This window comes from Manis pentadactyla, chromosome 3 (assembly GCF_030020395.1).
Source record: "Manis pentadactyla isolate mManPen7 chromosome 3, mManPen7.hap1, whole genome shotgun sequence".
In the NCBI taxonomy this organism is placed as follows: Eukaryota; Metazoa; Chordata; class Mammalia; order Pholidota; family Manidae; genus Manis; species Manis pentadactyla.
In genome coordinates, this window is record NC_080021.1 from 79821437 (window position 1) to 79842557 (window position 21121).

At 38.4% G+C, this 21121-nt stretch overlaps 2 protein-coding genes across 16 annotated transcripts in view; one reads left to right on the forward strand and one right to left on the reverse strand.

The window, feature by feature from the left end:
• The window catches only part of TMEM68 (transmembrane protein 68), a 55622-nt gene extending 50785 nt beyond the window's left edge, over positions 1-4837 (reverse strand). For 5 of the 11 annotated variants that reach the window (XR_005023417.2, XM_036878899.2, XM_036878897.2 and 2 more), the window contains exon 1: positions 4684-4837. The gene's annotated coding sequence lies outside the window, so the exon portion shown is untranslated. The other 6 variants (XM_036878901.2, XM_036878902.2, XM_057498058.1 and 3 more) reach the window with 4 other exon arrangements.
• Positions 4838-4900: 63 nt separating this feature from the next.
• Positions 4901-21121, forward strand: part of TGS1 (trimethylguanosine synthase 1) — a 42274-nt gene continuing 26053 nt past the window's right edge. For 2 of the 5 annotated variants that reach the window (XM_057498056.1, XM_057498057.1), the window contains exons 1-6: positions 4902-5170; positions 12164-12228; positions 14314-14486; positions 14818-15643; positions 17684-17801; positions 18921-19007. In XM_057498056.1, coding sequence (XP_057354039.1) covers positions 5067-5170; positions 12164-12228; positions 14314-14486; positions 14818-15643; positions 17684-17801; positions 18921-19007 — 1373 coding nt within the window. In that variant the 5' untranslated portion in view covers positions 4902-5066. Of the gene's footprint in view, positions 5171-12163; positions 12229-14313; positions 14487-14817; positions 15644-17683; positions 17802-18920; positions 19008-21121 lie in introns of all 5 variants that reach the window. The other 3 variants (XM_057498055.1, XM_057498054.1, XM_036878892.2) reach the window with 3 other exon arrangements.

Consider the following 21121-nt stretch of genomic DNA (forward strand, 5'->3'; position numbering starts at 1 on the left):
CATCAGTAAGGATGGCTGCCATCCAAAAGACAAACAACAACAAATGTTGGCGAGGCTGTGGAGAAAGGGGAACCCTCCTACACTGCTGGTGGGAATGTATACTAGTTCAACCATTGTGGAAAGCAGTATGGAGGTACATCAAAATGCTCAAAACAGACTTACCATTTGACCCAGGAATTCCACTCCTAGGAATTTACCCTAAGAACGCAGCAATCAAATTTGAGAAAGACCAATCACCCCCTATGTTTATCGCAGCACTATTTACAACAGCCAAGAATTGGAAACAAACTAAATGTCCATCGGTAGATGAATGGATAAAGAAGATGTGGTACATATACACAATGGAATACTACTCAGCCATAGGAAGAGGGCAAATCCTACCATTTGCAGCAACATGGATGGAGCTGGAGGGTATTATGCTCAGTGAAATAAGCCAAGCGGAGAAAGAGAAATACCAAATGATTTCACCCATCTGTGGAGTATAAGAACAAAGGAAAAACTGAAGGAACAAAACAGCAGCGGAATCACAGAATCCAAGAACGGACTAACAGTTCCTGTGTGGTGACCTCCAATGAGTTCTACACAATGGTATAAAGGGCAGATGTGTGGACAAAGGATCTGTTTGTATTTATACAGAGGATCAAAGCCTAATTTGGCTACCCAGAAAATGAACTAAGATCCGATATGAAGAAGAACGTCCAACATCAGCACTCTCTGGAAGAGTCATATGAGAAGATGATCATCAAAAAACCTCAACAAAGATCCAGGCGATGCTGCAGTTGTAGCTGCATTCATCCCACTGGTTCCTGGACTTGCCATTGGAATGAAGAAGGAGATATCTAAGCTGGCCTGTGCATACAGTAAAACAACAAATTTGACTGGATCTATACTGTCGGAACTCAACTAAGAATTAGGAGAAGTGCCAAGTTGCAGCGCTCCAAAATCTTGCGACTATAGACTATCTACTGTTAAAAGAACATATGGGATGTGAACAATTCCCAGGAATGGGCTGTTTTAATTTGTCTGATTTCTCTCAGACTGTTCAAGTACAGTTGGACAATATCCATCATATCATAGCCAAATTATCACAATTGCCTAGGGTGCCTAACTGGTTTTCTTGGCCTCACTGGAGATGGCTGGTAATTATAGATCTGCTTTGGTTATGTAACTGTATTCCTGTTATGTTAATGTGTGTGCAATTTAATTAGTAGTTTAAAACTTATACATGCTTAAATTACTCTACAAGAAGGTATGTCAAAGAAATAATCAATCTCCCCATGTTTTCTTCCGTCTGCTACCTCTATAGCTTTTCTTCTTCCTTCCTAATTACAACCCTTAAATAGAATTCGTGCCTCATATCGAATTTACCAAGTATCATAATTCCTCCAAGTGCTAAAGATACCTCAAGACAAATGCTGGGCATAGAAGCCACAGGGCCTAAATCTGCATAGAAGTAAAAAGCTAACCTTTTCAAACAATATGGCTTCTCTCTGACCTACCAACTTTACATCTCCCTGTATGGCCCCGGAAGATGACTGGTTAGCCAGAGACGGGTAAGATTCCTCAAGGGAGGAACAACCTAAGACAGGCACAGTCGCAGGGGGGCCATCAGGTGAGAAATTGGGGATCAACAGAAGTGAGGCTTAGAACCTCTACCCCATTTTGAAAGAAATCTTCTGCATCTGTGGATGTTTTATTGCCCTTGTCTAGCTTGGATTAACACATAGTCTACAGGCACACACCTGATCATCTACATTTGCTCTCTTACAACACTAAACTAAGTTTCCTACCTTTATCTTACATCTACCTACCACTTCAGCATTTTATTAAAAATAATAATAATAATAATAATAAAGGGAGAAATGTGGGATCCACATATAAATCAAGTATAAAAATCAAACGAATATTCATATTTGACCTGATTGTTTATGGTTCATAATGCGTGATCAAAACCGAAAGTTTCTGTGATGACTGCCCTTGCACTGTTCACCATGTAAGAACTTTTCACTATATAAGAATTTGTTCACCATGTAAGAACTTGTTCATTATACTTTAGAAGATTGGAGACTGTTGAGAATTAGACTTGGGGTTGATTAATGATTGTGCATTGAGTCCCCTATACAAAATTTTATTGTTGTTAACAACCATTTGATCAATAAATATAAGATATGCCCTCTAAAAAATATATATATATATTTATGGAGCAAGTAGTTTGTGCTCTACACTATTCCAAACACAGGGGATGTATCAGTCAACAAAATACATGGCTGGTTGTATGAGAAAACAGATAAAGCACTTTGAAAAATATGACTGGCACACAGTTGGCACCTAACAAATTTCAGCTAAATATAGACAGGTCTGAACTGTGCTCACCCAAATCTCTGACAAAAATGTGAACCAATAAGTGTCCCAAAACTTGTCATTAAAAACTATTAGAGTTTGAATAACAAGCTTTTGAGTTGATAAAAATACTTTTTAAAATATGAGAAAATGGGTTTAGAACTTAATGAATGCAACCTCTTGATTTTGCAGAAAACAAAAGTTAAACACAGCCAAGCTGGCATGCCCAACATTACTAAATTAATTCAGTGAAAAAGTAAGAGCCAAAATTAAAATATGGTTCTCCTTCCTATTCTGATTGTCATTACACTTTCTTTAGTCTCTCTCTCTCTGACAGAAAGGCTGAAAGTATTAATATTGCAATTTGTCTTTCCTCTACATCTGCCTCACCCTTCTCTCCCTCCCATTTGCCATAGGTTGTACTTGACTCCTTATCATTTTATTTTAGCCCAATAAAAACTGAACTGTTAAAAGATGTTTTTGGGGAGATATAATATTTAAGTTATCAAATTCCAGGTAATTTCCTATCAAAAAAAATCTACAATAAAACACAGTCCTAGGCAGTTGACATGTTAAAATATCACCATGTTGATACTGATAGTGAGAAACACTATAAATGACTGCAGATGTCGAAAATTAGAATATCTCAAAAACTAATAGAGAACAGAGGATTTCTGTTTTGTTTGTTCTCTACAAAACCTTTAGGAAATGAACCTATTTTTAAACACACATTACCAGTACTTTTAGAACCATGTAGTAACAGACCCATTTCTTACTTTCAGTATGAGCCACAATGGAGACATGCTGAAACTGCCAATTAAAAGAAATACTGAAATATAAATTAATTTTCCCTTTTTCCTTTCCACATATTTTATAATGGTTCAACAGGGTTTAGTACTCACTTTTAAGTGATCATACAACTTACTTCAATCCATCAATAAAGCTGAAGTTTATCTAAATTTCAAGTAAGGTATCTGGCCAAACCTATCATTTTATCTTTAAACAATACCTTTTAGATTTCAAGCTTCAAACTCTAGGTTCTGATATGAATTACTTGTCAAAGTTGTTTTTTTTTAATTCTAGAATGTCCTTCAACATCTAGCTAAAATCTTCCCCCGTTTGATAATCACTATTCTTCCCTTATTTTCTGAACCTAATCTCATTCCAAAAATGTTGCACATCTATCCTGGTGTATCTACAACTGTGCAGCTCTTTACCTTCTTGAGTCATTAAATGGGCATCTCTGACATCAGAGCAAGGCACAAGGAATGTGGGAATAAGCATTTCGTTTGAAAATTAATCTTTTATTTCCATTCATAGTAAACATGATCAAATTATTAATGACTGTTCTATACGTCTGGATTTTACCTCAGTTTTTATATATTTTAAAGAAATATCAATGGCATTCTGGTCTTAATAGCAGAAACCAAGCCCTGAGTGCTCCAACAGCCTTGAAGTCTGAAAGTGCTTCTTTGTAGAAGCTGCTTGGGCGATATCAACGCATACCACACATTAAATACTGACTGCTTTCTTTCAAATCTAGCAGTGATGTTGCTGTTTTAGACGCCCTGGTTATGTGCAAGAATATTTTTCTTATTAATCAGCAGCTTGAAGACAGAGACCTGTTTTGCAGGCGGCAAACCCCAGGGACGAGACAGTGCCCGACGCATATAAAGTATGCATCGACCCAAACTATTAGTAGTAGCATATATGATAGGTTTGATAACAGTTTCACTTAGTCCTTTCAACAGCCCTAGGAAACAGGTACTATTAATCACCCCTATTCTACAGAATATCACCAAGAGGCTCGGAGAAGTGAGGTCGCCCGCCCAGGTAACACAGGTAATAAAGGCGCACAAACCAGGAGTCTTGATGGGTCTGGACGCGCGATCCCTCTGCCACCACTCACGTAGCCTCTCAACTACACTCTCGTGATAATCACGTCATTTCCTTTAGCTTTTATACGTGGTAGGCTCAATTCAGATGCCGGAATCAAATCTCTCGGCAAAAGAAGAGGCCTCTAGTGAGTCTGGAGTCACCTCGCCCCACCACCTAAGTTGAGAGGAAACAAGCCCAACTGGAGGTTTTGAGCGCGAGGGAGATGCAGGGCGAGGTGAATAGGATCTTTGTGACCCAGAAGGGCCTCCCCTCCCTGCCGCTCCGGTGCCTGGACCAAACCCCGAGTCCTGCGGGGAGCAGAGCATGCCCGTCCGGGCCGGCGGCTCCCGAGCGGCCCCAGGAGAATGGACGCGCGGCCGCGGCCGCTCCTAGCCCCGCGAGACTGACGCGCCGCCCGGCATCGGGCAGGGAGGAGCGCGCGGAGGCCCAGCGGGGCCGACGCACCTCGGGCGGGAGGCGGCAGGCGCGGCTCGTCCTCTCCCGCAAGCGGCGGGAGCTCTCCGGTGGCTCAGCGACCCAGGCAAGCGGAGCGATTTGAGCTGCCGGTTTTCCCCGCGCAACCTGTAAAGCACAAGCCAGACGCGGCTGTATCCCGGGCGGCGCTGTGTGACACCTCCCTTCGCCCAACCCCTTCCTGTGGCGGCCCGGAGGCACTTCCGGCGGCGGCCCCGCTGCTCTCTCGCGGATCGAGCGGCCCCGGGTTTGTTCCTCACTCCTCACCCCCAAGGCGCGCGGCCGAGGCCTTCCTTCGATCCGCGGGAGCCGAGCCGAGGCCGGAGGCCGGGCTCGTGCCTCTTGCGCAGGGCTTCCTCCTCCGGGTTGGTAAAATGTGCTGCGAGAAGTGGAGCCGCGTGGCCGAAATGTTTCTCTTCATTGAGGACCTGGAGGAGGATTGTAAGATACTCTGCCTCTGCTCCAGGGCATTTGTGGAGTAAGTACCGACGTGTTCCTCTTCATTTCTAGCACGATCATTTCCCAGTAATGGAGGCGTTGCAAACTAGTTGCAATTGATCCCTGAAACCAAGGCCAGAGTATGTGCCCTGGGGCAAGGTGATGTTTAAGAAGGAAAACAAGTCCTTAGACTTGACGGAGCGGTCGCCTACTGCCACTAAGTGAAGGAGTAAACAGCTTTGTAGACTGTTAGGAAAAAACGTGGTAGCTCATGTATGTCATTTCATTTTTAAGTTGAGGGGACATTTTAAAACTGGGGAAAGTGAACCTTAAAAAGGAAATCGGTAATGGATATGATGTCACAAGTGACGGTTTAAATTTGAGTAACTTTTTGGGGCTAACATCTTTTTTAAAACCTTAAGATGTGTTAAAGTGTAAATGCACATAAATGGAACTTATAATTACCTTAGATAAAAGATTTAATTCATTATAGCAGTTTTTGAGCTGTCTGTATTTTTGGAAAATACTTGTTTCCGGTAGCAATTGCTCTGCATGGGAAGGTAGCTGAGGAGTAGGAAAAAACTGAAGAATTAGATTCTACAGATGACTTATTTTTTAATATGTGTGTGAAGTAATAAGCCCCTTGAATCTTCATCTCTAAAACAGGTGTATTTACCCTAATCCTCTCACAAGCTCATTGTAAGATTCAATTTGTGGAAGTGAATTTTATGTGCTAGAATTTGAATGTAATTTAATGCAGTAGAGTTTTAAGTTTGGAGAAATTCTTACTAATCGTGTGTTTTCATGGAATATAGGAAAAGAAATTAAAGACTACGTTAAATTTAATGTAAAAAGCGTTGTGTTTGTATTCATGTGTACTTTCAAGGAATGTTATTTGTGCTCTTGTATTAAGAGTGCTGGTAGGCACTGGGTGCAAGACACAGCCCGTCCCTACCCACTTTGCATTTACTTTTTCAGCAAAGGAGGTCAATATTAAGATAACTTACATAATTATTTTGTTAGTTATACTTGTAAGTGCTATAAGAGGGAAGTACAGGATGCTGTGATAACAAAAACCTAACCTGAAATCCCAGAGATTTCTTTGAGGAAGTAGCATTTGAAAAGAGGTCTAAGGATAGTGAGTGGAAATAAACTGGGGTATGTTTGAGTGGGAGGAAGCATTCCCAGCGAACAGAACTCTGTGTAAACCCCTTCAGGGAGCAAACCAAAGCCTGAAACAAAATGACAGAGAAAGAAAGAGAGCAGATAGTATTGGTGAGGTAGGCAGGGTCAAAACATGCAGGACTTTGTAGAAGCCAGGCTCAGATTTGCAGTTTAAATGTTACACTGTAGCAGCAACATGGAGATGGTTTGGAGGAGAACCACTTAAAACCGTTTTCCCCATAACAGAATATGGTGTGGTTGATTAGGATTGGTGGCAGTGGAAATGAAGGAAGGAGAAAATATCAGAGAAACTGATGTAAACTAAATGAAAAATCAAGGCTGGGAAGGAGGAGACTAGGTCAAGCGTAACTCACTGTTTTCTGGCTTGTTCTGATGCTTTTCACTGAAATAGAGACCTCAGAAGACTCATGGGTTTTTATTTTGGGAAAGCAGTGAGAAGATAGTCAATTTTGGACATCCTGATTTTGAAGTACCTAAGAAATGTTCCAGGATAGATGTTACAGGTAGTTGGATACATTGGTTTGGAGCTTTGGAGATGTCTGTGCTATCTTAAAAACTTGAGTCATTCTAGTGCAAACAGTAATTGAAAGCCATGCTTAGGGAGGGTTATGGAGGTGGGATCCATCCTTGAGGATTTCCAACATTTTAAAGATGAAAAGAGAAGGAGACATGGATTAACTGAGAAAGGTAGAAGGCAAGCTCAAGTATGCTGTCAACAAACTTTTGAAGGTGTTACATTGGAAATCTGCTGTAGTATCAAGCAAATGAGAACTAAAGATATCCACTAGAATTGGCAAAAAAAAATTTTTTTCATCTACCAAACTGATGACTCACTCAGTGTCAGGCACTGATTTTCTTACTTTTTTTTCCCATTTAGGCATCCCAGCAGCCCCCTGAGGTATGTCTTATTACCCTTACTGAATTTATCCAGGCAGAAAACCAGGTCTCAGTATTGGTCTTAAAAAAAATCACACAGCCAGTTAGGTGAATACACTAACCCCAGGTCTGTGTGACTCCAAAGCTTTTTTACTGTCCTCTTGTTAGTCTAGAACATGTGATCTTATTGATTCTTCCTGATTAAGATATTAAAGAGATCTAAAGCCATTAGAACAGATGGTGACCTGTGATACTTTCACATATGTATTCTAGTTGAGATAGATTCTGGAAACTAAAGAGCCTGTATTTACCTCTGATCAGACCCATGTGACAGTGTCTGGTAGTGATCTCTAGTATTCTGTATACAGCACAACAAAGTCATTTGTTGAGTTTTTCCCCACAAGTTCCTGAGCTGTAAATTAAGAGCACCAGCCTTAGACACAGAATATCTATCTGTTTACACCTCTCCTCTACCAAAACTTAGCTGAAGGGCCTTGGGCAAGTCACATAGTATTTCTGGGAGCCCATTGCGGCACTCTCAGAAAGACCTCTTTCCCCTTTTACTGTTTGAAACTAATCCACAGTCCGTTTTCAGTAGAGAAATTGCTTATAGTACTTCAGAAATTTCTGAGAATCATTACTTCAGCGTGTATTTTGCCTACCCATGTGTTAGGTACTGTGATAAAAGGATGACTTTGGCATGGTAGTGACGATTGTTGTATTCAAGAGATGATGAACTGCTCAGTCAAGGCTCTTAGTGGGGTTACTACAATCCAGGCCTGGTCTTCGCTTTGCAATTTAACTCAGCAGTTAAGGTTTATTTAGTCCTTGCAGTGTGCCACGTTCAAGTACTCATCCAGAATCACCATACTCTGTGGATTTAGTTGATAGAGCAGGTGCTTTATAGAAAACACTTAACAAGTATAACAGGAAATTTGAATACCAGGCATCAGAAATCCATCTTTCCCAGTGATGAATGCTCTTAGAGGTACTTGAAAGTTGCCTAAGCAGAAAACAGTTTTCATAAAAGTTTAAAAGCTGGCATTCTCTCTGCTTTGCTTATCTTTCTACCTCATTCTCCATAGCCTTGGTACATACTAGTAATAACCTTGGACACCAGTTTCACCTCTCATCCATGAAGAAGGGTCTCTCTGCTCCTTTCTCAGGACCTGGCATGACCTGTTAAGCTAGCCTAGTCCCCATAAGGCATGCAGGCTGGCACTGTGATGGGGCTCTGGAGCTCACTAGAAAAGATTACCTGGCTGTATGTTGGAGGTACAGACCAAGAAAAGAGAGTCCTCTCGCATATGGTACCAACCAAGGCCACACACTTAGTTCTTAGCTTGCAGCCCAGTAGAGTCTTGGTGCTGTCTTCATGAAGCCTCCTTTCCAAAAAAAAAAGAGCAAGGAATGTAAGTTATAAAATATAAAGAGTTGAGAGAAATCCTCATGCAATACCTGTAGAAAGCAACATATGACTGTACTTCAATTAAAGTGACTTTATTTAAAGCACAGCTTAATTAGCATAAAAATCTATTACTTTGAATTTAGTCTTTTTGAACTAAAACATGCATTTATTCCATTATGGATAATTTCATACATATTCTTAAAACTGAGAAGCTCTACTTCACTTTTAGAAGCTACATTCGAGTTCAGAATTATTAAGGAGAAAAGAATGGTTTTTTCCTTCAGATCACTTAATGTTCAGACAAATTAGAACTCCTTCGAACAAAAATAACTTGGAGATAAGATCTTGAAATTGTTGTCAGTAGTCATTGCTAAGTACTTGGGAGTGGGAGACAGGGTGAAGTTCAGAGTTTGTAAGTGTAATTTTGACTTTGCAGGCAGGAAAAGGTCTGTTCCAGACTCTTAAAACAACAGATTTGATTGTCAGCAGAATTCTAGAATAAATTATTAAACTGAAAGATTAGTACCGTATAGCAGAAAACATAGAAAGTAAGCATTAGCATAGGTGCCAAACAACTTCTCAGTAATTGAGTTGATTCTCATACTAAGTAGGATTATTTGTACACCTCCCCTCAAGGGCACAAAGTAAAACACAATAGTGTAACTGATTTTTATTTTCTGAGGATAGTATATTAACATACATCTTATGAACTCTGTAATTAGAATAGTAATCCTATTTTCTCCACACACTTAAGTTTCTATAAGTTATCCGTATGAAGAAGACACAGAATTACAATGTTACGGAACTCTTAAAAACAATCATTACAGTGGCTGTGCGGTAACATGAAAAGATACCTTGTATTACTTAATATACCTAAATATAAAATACCTACTCTGATTACAATTATGTAAAAATTTTGTATATTTATATGCAAAGCCTGGAATAGAACATAGATAGGAAAATGCAGAAATGACGGAGTGGTAGATTTTTGTTATAAATTTGCTTGTGCTATAAATAATAGGCTTTAATTACTTAGTTATTTTTTAGGTAATTCATTTTGAAATAATTTAAAACTTAACAAAAAAACAGTTCAGGGAAATCCCATATTCCCCTCACCCAAGTTTACGAAGTGTGAACGATTAACTACATTTGCTTCATCTCTCCCTCTCCATACACATACACATACGTGCATGTACACACACATAATCATTAGTCTTTTTCTGAGCCATTTAAGACCACGAGATTCTCCATCACTCCTTAATCTCCACTGTGTATTTTACCAAAAGAAGGATTCAAATTTCCCCAGCTTTCCCAACTGTTTCTCTTACCTTTCTGATGAAGCGTTCCACGTAGTTCCACATGTTACATTTACTTCTGTCTTGCCATTATTCTCCAATCTGGACAAATTCTTTACTCTTCCCTTCCTTTCATGCCTTCAGCAGTTTAAAAAGTACAGACTTTACTTTCTGTAGGATAACCTTACTTAACCTGGGTCTCTTTGACATTTCCATAGGCACAGAACTAGGCCATGCCTTCTTGGCAGGAATGCTGCAGAAAGGGTCCTGTGCTTGGCTCTGCGTCCCTTCGGGAGTCACTTTCTATAGACCCATGCCACCACTGTGGCATTGACCTCCATCTCCTAATGTTGCTGTTTCCCAGGTTTCTCCACTGTAAAATCACAGTGGTTCCCTTTCTATGAATTAGTATTTTGTCGGCAGATATTCCAACATGACACATGTTCATGTCTGAGTCAGCTACCTCTGAAGGTTGCCAGAATGATTCTGTTTCCCTCATTGCTTCTGTTTTGTTTTTGTTTTTTGGTATCATTAATATACAATCACATGAGCAACACTGTGGTTACTAGATTCCCCCCATTATCAAGTCCCCCACATACCCCATTACAGTCACTGTCCATCAGCGTAGCAAGATGCTATAGAGTCACTACTTGTCTTCTCTGTGCTATACTGCCTTTGCTTCTGTTTTTATTAGTTTGCATTCTATATGGAGCACTTTCCCTTCTCTCTCATGTGTTTGTTTTTTCCTTTATTTATATTAACATGGACTCTAAACTGTTAGTTTATTAATGGGTTATATTCCATTTTTATTGTTATTTGTTTTGTATTCAACTGTCTCGGTTTTGGCTAGTGGAGGTCCCTTGAGTGTCTCCTGTATCCTTTTGCTGTGTCACTGGCATTCTTTGAACTCTTCCAAACCAACATAATAAGATGATCCTAGTTTATCTTTTATAGTCTGTGCTTCAGCTTGAAATTGCCGTTTCTCCAAGGCACCTTGGTTCCTTTTAGTGTAGAATACTATGCATAAACCAAGACCTAGGTGCTCATTATGCTCACTGCTCCTGGAATTTCATCTTTCTGCGCTCTCTTGGCAGACAACATTAGGCAGTATATATGCGTATTTTACGTACACACATAAACAAGGAGCCTCTTGGCTATCATTATCCTCCATACACGTGACCAGTCTTGCAACCATATCTGCCCTCTCCTCCACCCGACAGCTTAGTGCCCATGTCCTTGGGTGCTGATGGCACATGATTGATGCCTCTGCACTTGCTGCTCTCCCCACTGCCCTGGCCCCTTCCACCGTCCCATGCCTTGGGGGCCGGTGGGCATGCTACCAATGCATGCTTGCACTTCATCCCCTCTGCCATGTACTGCCCTGCTGAGAGTCACTTTATGTTTTATAAAGTATCAAAAAATATATTAAGCACACAAGAATTTCATTTTGTTGGATTTATTATAGGTAAGTCCATTAGAAAAGTAGTATTAGCTATTACTTGAAGACGACCTTGTTATGGCAGTTATGATGGAGTTTATTACAGCTGAATTTACTGGTAGAAAGATAATAATAGCAACATTTCCTCCCTTTTCAAGTGGTCTGTTAAGTTTATTTTGGTTATATGATTTCCAATCTTAGTAAATAGAGAAAAATTTAGAAGTACATATGTAAAGAAAGGTTTAACCATTCACTGTTTTTAAAAATCATGAGACTGGATTGTTTTGTCTTGTTATGTTTCAGCTTCATAAAATATTTGAATAAGAACTTCATTGTATGGTACTCCCCAAAACAGCCTTTGCCTGGACCATGAATGTCCTGTCTACTAGGCAATGGCTAATTTGTTCTATTTGCAAATAGACTTGTGTCTGCATGTGGATTTATATATGTATAAGATAAATCTTTCCATTTCTATGCTCACTTCTTACAGTAAATTTAGGGAACACCTTCATTGTTTATATATATCATAAGGAGGATTGAATTCTTCCCCCAGTATCCAGAACTACCACTCATTTTTAATAATTAGTGGTTGTAAATGCTTGCCATGTTGTATGTACTAAATATTTTACATAAACTGTCACCCTTTGTAACAACCCCATAAAATATGTATTACTACCTCCATATTCCAGATGAGGAAAATATAGTAGCAGATTGGTTTTCTGTTCTTTAACTTTTTATTAACTAATCTATGCTGACTTGAACTTGTTTTATTTTCTTTATGAATTTATAATTGAGTTTACTTCAATATTGACTGTTTAATTTGCTTCACAGAGATCGAAAATTATGCAATTTAGGATTAAAAGGCTACTTTGTCAAAGACAGTGGCAGCAATGCAGGTAATACAGTATAAAACTCTATAGCTCTTTTTTGCTCAAACTAACCATAATGGTGTATTAAGTTGTTATAATATTATTAACTTGTTAATATGTATTAACTTGTTATAATACTGTATTGATTTGTTAGCATAAAAATTATAAATGACAAATATTCTGTTCTTATAGATAGTCCTTATTGTTTATTATAACGTGGCTTTATAGCCCCTATCAGAGCATCTCTTCTTTCCCTGTAGCTGGTTCCTGTGTGGACCTAAGGTAGCCTCTTTTTCCCTGTGTAGCATTTCTTCCTGAGTTGTCACCATTGGATGAAAGCAACCCAAAATTTGAAGCTTTGGAAAGTAGAGAACATATATTTTTTAGCAGAATTTTATTGTGTTATAAGTTAAACTGAGGCACATTAAAAATTTTCAAGTTTATTTGTGCATACATCTACGAAGACTGGGCAGCACCAAACCAAAGGTGGTTAGGTACGCTGCATGACAGGAGCCAGAGGAAGGGTTTTATAGAGAAGATGCAGGCGCCACGCAGGGAAGTGATTGGATTGGTTATAGCTTAAGCAGTGGAAAACATAGTTGGCTGTGCGTGATTGGTGGCTTTTAAGTTTCATTTTCTTAGATACAAATGCTTTGACTCTGGCCTAGATTTTGGTTTGCTTACATGAGCTACCAAGGCAGAGCCACCTGTCTTAATGGCCTCCTTGTTTAAATACTTTTGTACAGATAAATTATTCAGGATGAATTCCAAGTGAACGTCCATAGTCTTTTTGCCTAAAGTAAAGAGGCTACCATCTGGGCTAACTTTCCCGAATAATAAACAGAATTTGGTCTATACTGTGAGCTTCACCTAGTTACCTAAAAACCATCTTGAGCTCTCTTAGATTTTCCTATCATGACCCCAATTGTTCTTTCCACACAGATCTTTTATGTTTCTCTAGACACAGGAAATGGCAGCATGAATTAATAGGCTAAAATCAGCACAAGTAAAATGTGTCATGTTACCCTTGAAAATCCTTTAACTCTCGCAATGATGGAACAATCACCATTTCTTCAATTAAACACTAGATGAAATGTTGAGTTTGCGTTTCAATGTAATGCTGCACAAGTAAGGTTACTTTAGACACTAGGCTCCCACTGAACGTAAGAAATACATATACCATGAAAGGAGCATAACTCTTAGCTGATTCATTGTCCCTAGTTTGCTCTCTCCTGAGCTTTCATAAATTCATTTACTGGGATGGTGAGTGGAATCCCCTTCCTTATTTAAATGCCTTTATCCCCCCTTTGTTTTAGTAGAATGTGTGCACATAAGATTTCTTTTTTTCAGTCTCCATGTTTGCTATGGGAAATTTACTGTCTGTTACCTTAGATCATTTAGCTGGAGTGCAGCTCAGACCTAATTGAGTATGCTAATAATAGAAAGTGATTTTTATCTCACATTTAAAATTGTTAATAGAGTATTTGAATGGTTGTCCAGTTAATGGTATGACCTACTTTTTGTAACCATATTAAGATAAAGTAACACTTGTTTTAACAAAGCAGGTTCAATAAGACCTAGAATTGGAGGACTTGAAAGGATCGGTCAGTTCAGTGGATTTCAGACTTCTAATAGCAGAATGCTTTTATTAGATCTACTTTCCCACAGAGTCCCAGGATGTAAATCCCAATTGTTATTGCAGTACCCATGAGGGCCCTGAAGACGTACCTCTCACCTCTCCTACCAGCTCCTAAAATAACTTCACAAATCATTATTTTAAATCCATTGATTTAGTTTGGTAATACTGCAGAAAAAGAATGTGAATGGAAGTATTTCCCCTGTAGTTACTCTACCAGGTTCCTTCTTATATCCAGCACAGAGGAAATGCTCAGTAAACACAAGCTGAATGGGCAGCTGGATGGATAGTGCCAGGCAAAGACAGACCAGGAATTGTCTCTTGATTCTTAGTTTGCTATTTTTTTACTGGTCCATATTGTCATCAGTTCCTTTTCTTTCTCCTCTTAACAATTAAACCATTTGCATTAATCTGGGTCTAAGGTTGATAAAACCTGTGTTTAAATTTTCTCTAAAACTAACAAATGCTATCTGTAGGAGACCATGCTACAGAAGAAGAGGAAGATGGCTACTCCCAGGGCGCTACGGAGTCACATGACAGCAAAGGCATGGACCTAGATGAAAGTGAACTTGATTCTGAGGCTGAGCTCATGAGAAGCATGGGACTGCCACTTCAGTTTGGTGGGGTGTCTGCACATAAGAATTTTGAGGTATTGGTTTACTTTTATTTTGTTTCTTAGTTTTCTTCAATACCACATGGAATTTTTTTATCCAAAATCTAATGCATTCATAAATTAGAGTATTCCACTCATCTTAAATGTGTGTATTTATAAATTAACCAACACTACAAGTTGTGATGTGTCCCAGATGTGATTGTTCCTGCTTTTGGAAATTTAGATAGTAACATCCCCTTGTTTTTATAACTGAAAGCCCAGGGTGGGAGTTTGAGTGTGTTTTGTTTCATTTGACATCAAAAAAGACTTGGATTCTATTTTGTCTTACAGTTGATGAAATACATTTTATATTTGTTATTTTATGTAGGTGTCTATGAATAGTAGAAATAAAGTTAAAATAAAAAAGAAAAAGAAAAAACATCAAAAGAAGTACTTAGATGAAATTATGAGAGAATCTTGGAGACAAGAATATGAAGAGGATGACATTCTGGCTTCCGATGATCCATCTTCAGTTAACCAGTGTGAGAAAACCAGAACGTGTAACCCTCAAACCAAAAGAGACACTGAAACTGAAAATCTTCCTGCTGAAAATACATTATCTCCAAAGCTAGAAATTACAAAGAAATGGGAAGAGTATTGGAATGAATATGGTGGAGGGCTGCTGTGGCAAAGCTGGCAAGAAAAACATTCAGATCAAACTCTATGTTCTGAACCTTGGAACATTCCTGATACAAAGGAAGAATGGGAACAACACTACAGCCAACTTTATTGGTATTATTTGGAACAGTTCCACTATTGGGAAGCTCAGGGTTGGACTTTTGATGCCTCACAAACCTGTGATACAGGTACTTGTGAGTCTAAAGTAGAAGTTGACAGTGAGAATGATGAAAGTTGTGTGAAAGCAGACTTAATTTCTTTCCCATCCCCATCTGTTACAGTTGATAGTGAAAGCTGTAGTTCAAGTGATAAAGAGCATAATGAAATACTCGATGGAATTAGTAACATAAGTCTGAATTCAGAGGCCGTAGAACAGAGCCAGTTGGATTCCTCTGTAAGCTGTGATGGGCATCAGGGGCTAAGTGAAGTTAACAGCAGAAAAGAATGCCCTGCTTCTGGCCAAGGAGAACCATGTAATGGAGGAGCCAAGGAAAGCACCTCGTCTGGGAATAGCAGCACAAACCAACCAGCTCAGGGTAAGACTAGCCAAGACTTACCCTACTAAGTAATGGTTAGGAAAATGAATCTGTTTAATAACAAGATAACACTAATCCTTTATGGTGGTGTAATGAAATGATCCGTCTTACTTTTATATCACAAGTTGCTTGTTACCCTTTCTCAAAAGTATCACATTCCTTCCTCTTATACCTTGGTGTGGCCAGTGAATTAAAACTTGGATATCCCTCGAGAAATCTAATTTACAGTGAGTTTGGGACTTGCAAGTTTCTTCAGAGCAAATGAGTTTATAGTAGTCATGTTAGAGAGATATTCATACTACATGTTTGACATTAGGCAAGTATGATTTTGAGTCATATCTGAAATTCATTAGGGATAAATGATGTCTTGCTCTGTAGAGAATCTCAACAGGGCATGGTATTAATTTATAACTGGGAGGGTTGATTTCAGGATTCTCATAAAATATCCAGAATAGGAAAATAATTGACTCATGCCTAAGTGATATTTAAAAAAAAAACCTCTTCGTGCACACTGGTGCCACCCTCAGGACTAAAGAAACCAGTCAGAGGCACGTTAAGAGAAGTTAGAGTGGAGTGTGTAAGCATGTTCTTGCCAGGGAGAAGGGTTCTCCAACTGATGGCCCCCAGGAAAATGGGGGAGGAGGAAGTATTGATAACTTGGGAATTTCCTGAAGCCCACTAATAAGATGTTGTCTTAGCATCCTTGATGTTTGGTGCTAGAAAAGTCTTGTTTATAAGGACTCTGTTTTTTAGCTTTGTTCCATATGAAACAGAAGGTCTGGGCTTTTTGCTTAATGTTGGGGTTTGCTTTGCTCTTTGCAGATTGCAGTTGAGAGTTTCCTTTAGAAAGTTACTAAAGAGCCCTCTTTACTTTCTTATTTCTCTTTTCTGTGGGCTCTTACAGTGGAGCTTACTTCAGAACAGTATTCTGCCTTTCTATTTTGGTGTTATTTTCATCCTTTTATCTTTCTGTGATTATTTTATATTAGTCTTTTGGTACTCTTTTATACCCTCCCAATTACTTTTGTACTTATTTTGGCCATGAAGTATATATATTGGTCAATGTATTGGTCCCTATCTTACTACTTCATGTTATTTCCTTTGAGTATCTTCCCTTGTCTTCCAGTTTTTTCCTTTGTCAAATGCTGTAAACCTCACAGTCTGCCTTCTGTGACCTGTTTCCCAAGTCACATGTATAGGCTGAATGTTTCTGTTGTCTGTTCTCTTACTTATGTATATAATTAGCCATTTCTATAATTAGCTCCAGTGTGACTGCCATTGGGATCAACTTGAGAATTCTAGATTTTGATTTGTTTCAGATCCTCCCTTGAGATGAAAACAGAAGGTGTATATTGCATTTCTGTGTAAGCATACTTTATACTGGGTGGTCTCCTGAAATATTCTGCCCCCACACAGTCAGAGCTTCCCACTGCCTACACTGCAGGCACCTCTCCACTTGTAGTCCCACCCACCCACTTGGTTCTAGTTTAAAGAAAAGGAACAAAGACAGACATATGCCTCAGTTGAAAGCACCACATGTTAAAAATATGCTTTTTAAAAAAAGGTGGTGCTTATCTTTCTGTTAACTTCCACTATGAATTTAACAGCTGTATTAGACACAGTTAACTGTGTTTGCTTCTTCATAGAGAGCAATCAATTTTAAATCAATGTGATCATGCTGTCTTTATAGTCATTTAGATTAAAATTCCATCAAAATGTGATAGCTGACAGCTATCACAAAGGTAACTTCATATATTAATTTATGTAGATCTGGACAGCTGTGAAGATAAATAGTTCTAGTTTGCTTTTTAAATAGTTAGATTGTGGAAACTTCTAAACTTTAATGGACATAGCTACATTTTTTTATGCTCAGTCTCTGCATATAGATATACAGAATAGGTAGATGTGGTCTAGCACTATGCCTGTCATGCACATACAGTTTGTAGAAAAGGCACTGAAATGTTTTGATTGCCTTTGTAAATGGCAGAAGAGTTGTCTAACCATGGGGGAAAAACCACTGTAATATCTCTGCCTCTTCAGATTCACAGGAGTCTTCAGAAGCAAACACAGTCAAAGAAAGAGTACACCCCAATGGTATTGATGGAGATGAGAGTGAAGAAGATCCACCTGAACATAAGCCAAGCAAACTCAAAAGGAGGCAAGTTCCATGTTACCTCTTTGTGAGCTTACTGGGAGGACTGGAACCTAGCATGTAATACGTCTGACAGTAGCTATCAATGGATGATAACTTTTAACTAATAATATATAAGTAGATATGGTCTCTCTGGAGGAAGTCCTGATTTTTTTTCCCCAAAAGTCTTAGTACATATTATACAGAATTTTATTGCTAAAATAGACCTCCAATATCCAGTCCAATGCTTTCATTCTACAAATAGGAATACTAAGACAAGACAAAAATAAGCACGTTGCTCAGTTACATAGCAACAATGCCAGCTCTCAGGCTAAAGACCAACTCTTCTGGAGGCAGTGATGTACATAATCAAACACGTAGAGAATAGTGGAAGGTAGGATATATGGTCAAATGTTAATGCTGTGAAATACAAGGAAAGGATGGACATTACAGAACTTGGGTATTAGCTGAAAGCATTTTACTTCTCTGACAGGAAATGAAGTGCTCTACATAACACCTTCATGCTCCATACAGCTTTTAGAGAAACAGTAATCAAGCTTTGGAGGCGCAGTAACTCAGTACTTAGAAGTATGTCTATAAGTGTGTTCCTTCTGCGTGGTAGACATTGCTTGTTAACTCCTCCATTAGTTCCCAGAGGCAGTGACTATGTGTATGTTTCCTGGGACCTAGTGGGTACAGTGACCTTAACTTAATTTGTAAGAATTATTTCTCACCATTTTTCTTCACTTGGTCCTATTGCCCAGGGTGTAGGGAGCACTGGAACGCATCCCTAATAGATGGATGATCCTGGGTTATCTAGAATGATCCTATACTTTTACTGGTGTTTTTCCAAAGGAGGATGGAGAGATCTATATTTGTATATGTTCAGGAATAGAGATAACTACTTGACATGGTTTAACAATTGAGTGCTTAGTGCTATGTTCCAAACACTGGTAGGTACTTTCTCTCATTTGGAAAATCCTGATTAAAGTACTCTTCTGTCTTCCTAGATTTGTAAGCTGCGATTGATTGTTGTGGTGGGGAAGTTTGCATAGATTGACTACGTGTACCTTTTTATATTTGCCTGAGCTGGTGGGCTCTGCAAGTAATGACTTACTACTATTTACCTTTTGTTTATTTGTTTAGTCATGAACTGGACATTGATGAAAACCCAGATTCAGACTTTGATGACAGTGGTTCCATTCTAGGATTCAAGCATGGCTCTGGACAAAAGTAATTATACATAAATGCTTTGTCTTCAGAAATCTTAACCTCTTCAGTTATCTTAAAGCTCTCTGATATCCAAAGAGCTAATAACGATTATGTATGGGATAGGATTTGCGATGGTATAATTAAAACACTCTTGTTGGTAGAAATTTTAGAGATATCACTGTACATTTGATGTCTTCACGTGTGTAACTCAGTTGTGCTTAATCGCAATCCACTGTTGTTCCAATTTCATAGATGAAGCAACTGCAGCTTACAGAGATTTTGACTTGGTGAAGACCACATAATTTCCCAGAGAAGGGATGCAAGCCAGCTCCTGAGACTTCTAAACATTTTTCTCTTTACACTTAGCACCTCCTGTGTCTACATCTGTGTAGATGCCATGAAAAGTTCAAAGCTGCAGTGGTCTTTTTTCTTTTTATTATGAAAGTAATTAAACCTAAAACAAGTAAAAAGAGAGAAAATCTTTCCTTCAAGTTATTCCCCATAGATAGGCAGTTTGGCATTTATCTTCCTAATTTACTTTTATAATTATGTACATGCACACACACACACACTTGTTACTCCCTTTTTATAAAACACAAAAATGGAATCATACCATACATATTCTGTGGCTTGCTTTCTTATATATGTTGCATATTTTGCCTTCAACACTGTACCATGAACACCCTGCCATATCAGCACACGCACATATATCTGATCCTTGTGTGTTTAATTGATCATCCTGTATGTACATCTGGGTTGTTCCTAAGATCTAAGCATGTGTCCTTGCAGGCCCCCCAGGTTATTGCTTGTACCGATAGCTCATTCCTTCTTAATGCTTAATAGCATGGATGTACCATAGTTGTTCAACCATTTGTTTGTTGAAGGACACTTGAATTGTCTGTGGCATTTCACTATTAACAGATAAAGCTGCTCTGAACATTTCTGTCCAGAAAATAAAAATTTTCTCTGGGATTAAATGCCCAAGCATTAAATATCAGAAAACTGAAATGTTTCCTGCATCTGACAAAGACTGGATTGAGTAGTTAAGGCATACTTAAGACCCGCCATGGATGTCAGCTTGCACCAGTGATTTAAACAAAGATTAAGGTCTTTGATGTTTCTGAAGATTGAGACTTATTTTGTTAGTTGTGAAAATTTAATGGATACCTACACATTATGAAATCAGCCATAAAAGGGCATAAATCTCAAGGTTGACTTACAAATTGAATCCAAATCAGCTCAGAAATACATGCTCATAAAAGGCAAATAGTGAATCTGTGGCATCTTACTACACTGATGGACAGTGACTGCATTTGGGGTATGGGTGGGGACTTGATAATATGGGTAAATGTAGTAACCACATTGATTTTTCATGTGAAACCTTCATAAGAGTGTATATCAATAATACCTTAATAAAAAATTAAAATTAAAAAAATGCATGCTCATAAAAATGATCCTATGAATATTTTTTAAAATTATTTATTTTCTCTTTGTCTTGATACTTCAAGACAGTTGTAGTTTGTATAATCATTTAAGGCTAAGGCTCATAAAGATTAGTAATATAAGACATTTTCCTGGTATTGCCATGTTTAAATTCCTGGCAGAATTTATTTCTAACCACATGTAATTTTTATTGAGAAATTACTGAGTTAACTCTTCCTAGTATTCACTCATAGGGATTTATTCTGTGACCTGCGATTTACCTTAGCTCTACTCCTATTTAGGGTACCCGACTCTACTTTAAAAAGAAGGACAAGATAAAGACTTTTTATAAAGAAGTTCCTAATATAGCTAAAAGATAACAACTGACATTTAAAACCAAACCATTCATGAGTTTATAAGTGCTAAATTCTATACTAAATTTTGTATTACACTGTTAAGTCTCCAATCTATAGGAGAGGCAGTTAAAAGAGGTTTGATGTAGTCAAAAGAAGGCTTCATAGCAAATATATGTATTTCAGGACCTGAAAAATTCAAATGGGTAGATGAGCAGACATTCTCTTAATTATTTTGATAACAGGTGTTTGCCTCTTTGGTAAGCTTGGATTATTTTAGGTTAAGAATTTAGTGACCACTTTTAAGATAAACATATTCAGCTAAGTGTTAAAGAGCTTTGGTAACACATCACAGTGAGA